This window comes from Perognathus longimembris, chromosome 10 (genome assembly GCF_023159225.1).
Source record: "Perognathus longimembris pacificus isolate PPM17 chromosome 10, ASM2315922v1, whole genome shotgun sequence".
Lineage (NCBI taxonomy): Eukaryota > Metazoa > Chordata > Mammalia > Rodentia > Heteromyidae > Perognathus > Perognathus longimembris.
In genome coordinates this window covers 19649270-19657260 of record NC_063170.1, presented here as the reverse complement: position 1 = coordinate 19657260, position 7991 = coordinate 19649270, and the positions used below count along the sequence as shown (strand labels likewise).

Sequence of the window (7991 nt, the reverse complement as noted above, 5' to 3'; positions counted from 1 at the left end):
AAAAACATGGTATTTAGCTGCCTCTTTTTATTACAAGGTACTAGTTTATGTACTTGCCTTGAACACATTTTGCACAAACCCAGAAGTTCAGACAAAGGTTTTCTCTTTCATATATTTACACAAGTTCAAAATGATATTCACAGCATCACCTAAATTTTGGCCAAGTCAAAAAAAATGCATTTAAACTTTGGAACGTGCCCACGTAGACGGGTGGCCCACCTCAACAGTGTAGGTGTTGGGGTGGACACCCGAGAACCAAAGGGCTGGGAGAGTCAGGAGTTGGAAGGCTTTCGTAGTCAGTTTATAAGTTTGGTGCCTTTACAACGGAGATGCAGTTCATCTAACTGGCACCTGTTCCTTCCATTACTTGCTGAGCCTGCTTCTGTCCCATGCAGCACTGTGCAACTGACTGGAATAACCTGGAGAATAAAGAATGACACATTTACTTGTGAGGCAAGTTCAGGTTTAATACCCAATCATTTCCTTTCGCTACTATTGCCTTTTTGGGGAGTAGTTAGTTCTGGGACTTGAACTCAGAGCCTGGATGCCGTCCGTGAGCGTTTTTTCCTCAAGGCTAAACTGGTTTTCTGGTGGTTAACTGGAGATAAAAGTCTCATGAACTTTCTTACCTGGGCTGGCTTTCACCTATAAACCTCCGATCTCAGCCTCCTAATTAGCTAGGATTATAGGAGTGACCCACGAGGGCCCAGCTTTACTACTGCCTCTTTAATTGAAGACAATCTATGAACATCCTGTTGCTAGATAATTCAACTTACTTTTCGATTTCTGGGGCACAGTGTACAAATTCATGGTTCCAGAACTTAAACGCTGGATTTTTAATCAGCTCAATGAAGGTAATAAGAAGACCCCAAGGATGTGGCCTATTTACAATCAACCGTTCCAAGAGAACCCTAGAAAGGAGAAAGGGTTATTAAGGCACAGAGAAAATAGGATCATGCCTCTGTTCACTCTTATTATTCTTCAGTGACTGTAAAAAACAAGGAATAAGTTTGCTATGGCTTTATACAGTCTCAAAATGGCACATTAAAGTCAAATAACTTTATATAAGGAACATACCAAATGTATATTCCTTATAGTGTATTCATAAAGTATATTCCATAAGCACTTCACTAAGGTGAATGGGTAAGTTTATGTCCTACTTCTCCATCTTTATATAATATAGTCCCAGCAATCGGCTAATTTTTTTTAAACCAGTCCTGGGGCTTGAACTCAGGGCCTGGGGCCCTGTCGCTGAGCTTTTGGCTCAAGGGTAGCTAGCACTCTACCACTTGAGCTATAGTGCCACTTCCAGGTTTCTGTACTGAGGCTTTTTTGGTACTGAGGATTTCATCACAGGGCTTCATGCATGCAAGGCAAGCACTCTACCACTGAGCCACACTCCCAGACTATGATCCTTTGCTTTTTAAAATAGTTCTGCATGACTCTAGTGGTGCCAAAAGAAGGAATTCAACAGACTACTAGGGAAGAAAAAGACCACTTCCACCCATTTTGTCCACAATTCTATCCTATATAACAGTACAGACATGTGAAAGATAAGTTATCCAAGGTTTGAATACATGGAACTGAAACAGTTAAAATGAAGAGGCTGGGGAAAGGCACCCTCTGGACAAACCTCTCACCTTGTGATCTGTTCCTGGATAGCTTCAGTGTTGGCCTCTGCAAAAAGGTACAGCATGGTGCAGCTGAAGTAATGAGTGTGGCTGTTGGGGTACCGCAGCTGATTTGCAATTGCATTCAAGAAGAGATACCGGCCTAGAAATTAAGGAAACTCGACTTAGGATTAGCAAAAAGACTGAGCTAGAAATTTAACTCTTCACTTTTATCTGTGTTCTCCAGACTCCACAAAGTTTTCAGGTCTGTGGGTTTTACTGTATTTTTCATGCTAAGATTTTTAAATACTTAAAAGGAATAAAAATACTTGTATTTTCCTAAAAATATTTGTCTCCTTTTACATTCTGCATATTTCTCACAACTAAAAGACAGCTAGACTTGCATTTCTTTTCCCTCTATGTTCAGATAGCTGTACTATTCCAATTCATGTTATCTCTGAAAATACGTATTCTATATTCAGTAACACCAAAAGCCAATGTCCTACTATGATTCAAGTTTTTTTTTTGTTTTTTTTTTTGCCAGTCCTGGGCCTTGGACTCAGGGCCTGAGCACTGTCCCTGGCTTCTTCCCGCTCAAGGCTAGCACTCTGCCACTTGAGCCACAGCGCCGCTTCTGGCCGTTTTCTGTATATGTGGTGCTGGGGAATCGAACCTAGGGCCTCGTGTATCTGAGGCAGGCACTCTTGCCACTAGGCTATATCCCCAGCCCTATGATTCAAGTTTTGACGTCAAGGAGCTCCTAAGTCCTAAACCAATGGTCCTAAAGTTTTCCACACTACACTCTGAGAACCACTAGTGTATATTGAATGTTTTCAGAAAATGTCCTGCTGGGGGCTGGGGATATGGCCTAGTGGCAAGAGTGCTTGTCTCGTATACATGAGGCCCTGGGTTCAATTCCCCACCACCACATAATACAGAAAACAGTCAGAAGTGGCACTGTGGCTCAAGTGGCAGAGTGCTAGCCTTGAGCAAAAAGAAGCCAGGGACAGTGCTCAGGCCCTGAGTCCAAGCCAAAAAAAAGAAAAAATGTCCTGCTGTATATAAGAGACTGGTCTTGAACCTGTGATTCTGCTTGCCTCAGCCTCCCACCATGTGCTAGGATTACAGGTGTGTACCTTTCACACTTAGCTTCGTTGTAAGCCTCTGTCATTTGTAAGGCTATCCCAGTGACCCCTAGCAACACTTCCTAAAAGTTACCCTCCTTTTACTGCTATAGCAATATCCAGCTTTCTTAAATGTTCACTTTTAGGTTTTCTTACCACTTCTAAAAAACAGGCAAAACCATGTGTATAAAAATCAGCCTGGAGGACTGGGAATATGGCCTAGTGGTAAAGAGCTCGCCTCGTATACGTGAAGCCCTGGGTTCGATTCCTCAGCACTATATATAGAAGGGAAAAAAAAGCCAGAAGTGGCACTGTGGCTTAAGTGGTAGAGTGCTAGGCTTGAACAAAAAGAAGCCAGGGACAATGCTCGGGCTGTAAGTTCAAGCTCCAGGACTGGCCAAAAAAAACTGCCCCTCAGAAGTGGCACTGTGGTAGAACAGTACCCTTAAGTGAAAAAGCTTAGAGACAGTGCCTGGGACCTGCATTCAAGCTCCACAACCCACCAAAAAACAAGATCAGCCTCAAGAATACACAAGTTAAAAGTAATAAACCTAAAGTATAGGGCAAAAACAATAGAGTCACTACTAAAGAACAGAGTACAATTCTCAAGTTACACTTCACATTGCTATAATAGACAAGTCCTAGTCTCACACTCAATGTGGCTAACGGGCACAGATTAAGTATTAGTTTCCTAACAAACAATGAGACTACATTGAAACCTGACCAAAAGGAACATTTACGCTCATACTAACCTGCATCAAAATAGTTCATTCAGGATTTGTGGTGGGTTTTTTTTTTTTTGTGGGGGGGGGCCTTTTGCTACCACTTGAGCCACTTCTGGCTTTTTTGTTTATGTGGTAGTGAGGAATCAAACCCATGGCTTCATGCATGCTAGGCAAGCACTCTTATCACTAGGCCACATTCCCAGCCCCTGGGTAATTTTTTTTTTCCTTTTTTGGTTACTGGTACTGTGGCTTGAATTCAAAAGCCTCACACTCTGGTTTGTCTCATTCAAGGCTAGAGCGTAGTCTACCGCTTGAGCCACACATCCACTTGTAGCTCTTTTGCTGCTTAATTGGAGATAAGCGTCACATAGGTTTGTCTGCTGGGGCTGCCTTTCTTTGAACCTCAACCCTCAGCTTTCTAAGTTGCTAGGATTATACATGTGAATGAGCCACTTAGATTATCAGAGCCTGGCTGATAATTCTTTATACTTGGCTGTGTATTTTTTGAAGGGAGCAAGGGGAAGTCGGATACGAACTCAGTGATTTTCCTTTGCTATACAAGTATTTTGCCACTTGATCAGTCCCTTTTGCCCCTAATACATTTAGGTGGTTTAAGCAGGTCTGTGGTCAGATTGTGGCAAGAAGCACAGGGAACTTTATGGTGGGGATGGGGCAGCTTCACTCACCCTCTGTATCTAAGTCCACAGCTAGGTTCTGGAAGATGTCCATGTGTGCTGAGTGGGTGATGGTACTCATTGAAGGTGTGCTGCCTTTGTTGTGGATATGTGCAATGGCCTGAGTCCCTACATAGAGCACCAGTGCATTGATGAGCTGGAGGTTGTAGCGATTGCCAGGCTCATTGGATACCTATAGGAACAAAATAGAAATTTTACTTTAAATGTTGGCACCATTACTTCTAAATTCTTCCTATGTCTCTGTGGAAAGCTAAGCTGCTCTCAGTGTTCCTTGAGTTCTCAATATGAGCACCTACCTTATGCTTGTGGGTTACTTTTAAAAAAACACAACCAACCCCCAAGACTGGTTCTTCCATCAACAAAAATGAGTTCCTTTGGGAAACGAAACAAAACTATCACCGTTCTGCTAATAGCACTGTACTACCATTTTTGAAGTGAAAGTATGTACTATTCCCATTACAATATTTTAGAAAGGGAGAAACTTGTGTGGACGATTAACTTGATTTCAAGTCATTCTACAAAACAAATATCAAACTTCCAAGTATAGAAAAAAATCAAAGTTAGTCTTATAGTTCAGTTAAGCTTGCTGAACCATTAGACATGGCAACATGTCTTAAGATCTCTACATGAGCCTGAAAATGCTAATAAAACATAATGTATGCACATAATAGTGCATAGGAAGTACTTTCTATGGAACACAGCAGAGTTAAGCCAAACCAACTGACCTGTAGATTGCTGCGCAGATCAGAGAGAAAAGTGACTGGTGATCGAGTTTTAAGGTAAGAATCCAAATCCTTTTTGAACTGAGGTGGCATCACTCCAGTGAAATTGGTAAGAATCCGGGGAGCGATGTTAATTTCACTCAACATGTCCACCTGTTAGAAATTCCAAAAATCACAATTAGGATCAACGGTAGAAGCTAGTAACAAATTATATGCTGGGGGGCTGGGGATATGGCTTAGTGGCAAGAGTGATTGCCTGGTATACATGAGGCCCTGGGTTCAATTCTCCAGCACCACATACACAGAAAATGGCCAGAAGTGGCGCTGTGGCAGAGTGCTAGCCTTGAGCAAAAAGAAGCCAGGGACAGTGCTCAGGCCCTGAGTCTAAGCCCCAGGACTGGCAAGCAAGCAAGCAAGCAAGCAAATAAATAAATGAATGAATGAATGAATGAATAAATGAATAAATAAATAAATAAAAGCTGGAAAGTTGTATAATTATATAAACCTATACACATTATTTCATGAAGAGAAGTCTGCAATCTTTTAATAAACCAGTGTTGTTTTGTTTTTTCCAGTCCTGGGGCTTGAACTCGGGGCCTGGGCACTGTCCCTGAGCTTCTTTTGCTTAAGGCTAGTGCTCTACCTCTTGAGCCACAGCATCACCTTCCAGCTTTCTCTGTTCATGTGGTACTGAGGAATCAAACCCAGGGCTTCATGCATGTGAGACAAGCACTCTACCACTAAGCCACATTCCTAGCCCCTAAATAAATCTTTAATTATAAGAATATGCATACACACAAAATGAGAGGAATTTCTCACTTTAAATATTTTGATAAACTCACTTGGTTCTTTTTTACAAGCTACACAAAAACACTTGTGAAATATGAGCACTACAAAGTCCTATTCATGTTGCAATTCTGTCACTTAGTCCCCACAATGCCCTAACACCTAGGCTTGGGTTCTAAAATCACTCTAAATTTAATATCAAAATAAATATGAGGCTGGGAATATGGCCTAGTGGTAGAGTGCTTTCCTCATATACATGAAGCCCTAGGTGCCCTAGTGCTGTGGCTCAAGTGGTAGAGTGCTAGACTTGAGCAAAAAGAATCCAGTGACACTGCTCAGGCCCTGAGTTCAAGCTCCACAACTGGCAAAAAACAAAACAAAACAAAACAAAATAAATATGAAAGTTTGGCACCAGGGGCTTATATCTGTAATCCTAGTAACTTGAGGCAGAAATCTGAGGGTTGCAAGTTCATCAAAGTTAATCTGGGCAGGAAAGTCTGGAGACTATTATCTTCATTGATGGAGATGCAACACAAGTAGTTAAGCACTAGCCATGAGTAAAAAGGACAAACAAAAGCAAACTAATAGACAGTTTACGTGGGAAAAGAAACTAAAGGTGTAACTGCTCTGAACAATTAATTATCAAAATAAATACCAAGAAACAGAAACGTTTTTAACGTTTTTAGGAGAGGACTGAATTGACCAAGAAGCATTATACTCAAAAACCTTATTTACAGAATTGTAACCTCTTTATACAACTACTTATGAGAAAAAAGGTAAATTTTTTTTTAATGAAAAAGCTAATAAGAAAGAACAAGAGGCCCCGAATACAAAGCCACAATATCAGGAAATAGGTAAGAAATAGCTGAGGCACCAATGGGTCACACCTGTAGCTCTAGCTGCTCAGAAAGTTGAGATTTGAAGATTATGGTTCCAAGCCAGGCTGGGCAAGAAGGTCCATGAAACTTAGCTGCAATTAACCATCAAAAAGCCTCAAGTGGCTCATAGCTGTGGCCCAAGTAGTAGAGTGCTAGCCGTGAGCACAATATGCTCAGGGATAGTGGCCAGGCCCTGAGTTCAAGTCCCAGGTCTGGTACAAAAAAAAATAAAAAAGAAGGAAGACAAATAGCAACTAGAAACACTGAACCAATTTATTAACATCTGCTAGTAGCAATGATCATGCCCATGAGGATTAATAAAATTATTTCCCCCTAACAGTACCCATACCTAACACTGCGTGTGTGCATGCACTAGTACTGTCAGCCTGCTTATCAGAGAATTTTTATTTTTGCCAGATCTGGGCTTGGACTCAGGGCCTGAGCACTGTCCTGGCTTCTTTTTGCTCAAGGCTAGCACTCTACCACTTGACCCATAACACCACTTCTTGCTTTTTCTATATATGTGGTACTAAGGAATTGAACCTAGGGCTTCACTCTTCCAATAGGCCATATTCCTACCCCCTTATCAGAAAAATTTTGAAATATAATTTCTTCAACTGTTTGGAACATTACCTTCAGATTAGGAGTGAATGGGTCTGGGAGCCTCATGTTTCTGGGGAAGGCACTCAGGATCAAATTTCTTAACTGGATACAATTGGGTGGGATCACATCACAGAACCCATAATGGTAATCACAGAGGAACTCTGGGAAATCATGCAAAAGAACCAGCAGCACTCTTAGAGTACCCTATTTAAAACAAAAAACAAAAAAACAAAAAACAAAAAAAAAGAACACTTCCACACTGAGAAAAGGAAGTCACATATTCTATTAATTTAACTCAAAGTTAAAAAGCTAAAAGACAACAGAATACTTTAATAACCAAGAATTTATAGTTCAGTCAATATCAACAGGTTGTTTATCCAGTTTATTAAAATATATACATCTAGACATGAAAACCTAAGCATTATCTTAAAATTAAATATTAACATATTCCACACAAAACCAAAAACACAAGAATGCAATAAGCGCCCCTCTGTAGTTTTAAATATTTTTAAAAAATCTTAGAAAGAATGCAATAAGCATCTCTTAAGTATCTAGGAAAAGAACTAACGAAAACCAAGAAGACAGGACAGCATTTTTTTTTTTAAGTACTTAAGAAAAGTGGAACAGGGTAGGAAGTGAGGGGTGAGGAGATGGGGAAGAGGACAAAACAAAAAAAATAGTTTCTTAAAAAGATTCCTCCCGGGGCTGGGAATGTGGCTTAGTGGTAGAGTGCTTGCCTTGCATGCATGAAGCCCTGGGTTCGATTCCTCAGCACCACATATACAGAAAAGACTGGAAATGGCGCTGAGGCTCAAGTGGTAGAGTGCCAGCCTTGAACAAAAAGAAGC

At 40.9% G+C, this 7991-nt stretch overlaps 1 protein-coding gene across 1 annotated transcript in view; it reads right to left on the bottom strand.

The window, feature by feature from the left end:
- Positions 1-7: 7 nt before the first annotated feature.
- The window catches only part of Cnot1 (CCR4-NOT transcription complex subunit 1), an 87230-nt gene continuing 79246 nt past the window's right edge, over positions 8-7991 (bottom strand). Inside the window, 6 exon segments of the mRNA XM_048355468.1 lie at positions 8-419; positions 777-911; positions 1641-1773; positions 4146-4326; positions 4880-5029; positions 7174-7347. Coding sequence (XP_048211425.1) covers positions 341-419; positions 777-911; positions 1641-1773; positions 4146-4326; positions 4880-5029; positions 7174-7347 — 852 coding nt within the window. The 3' untranslated portion in view covers positions 8-340.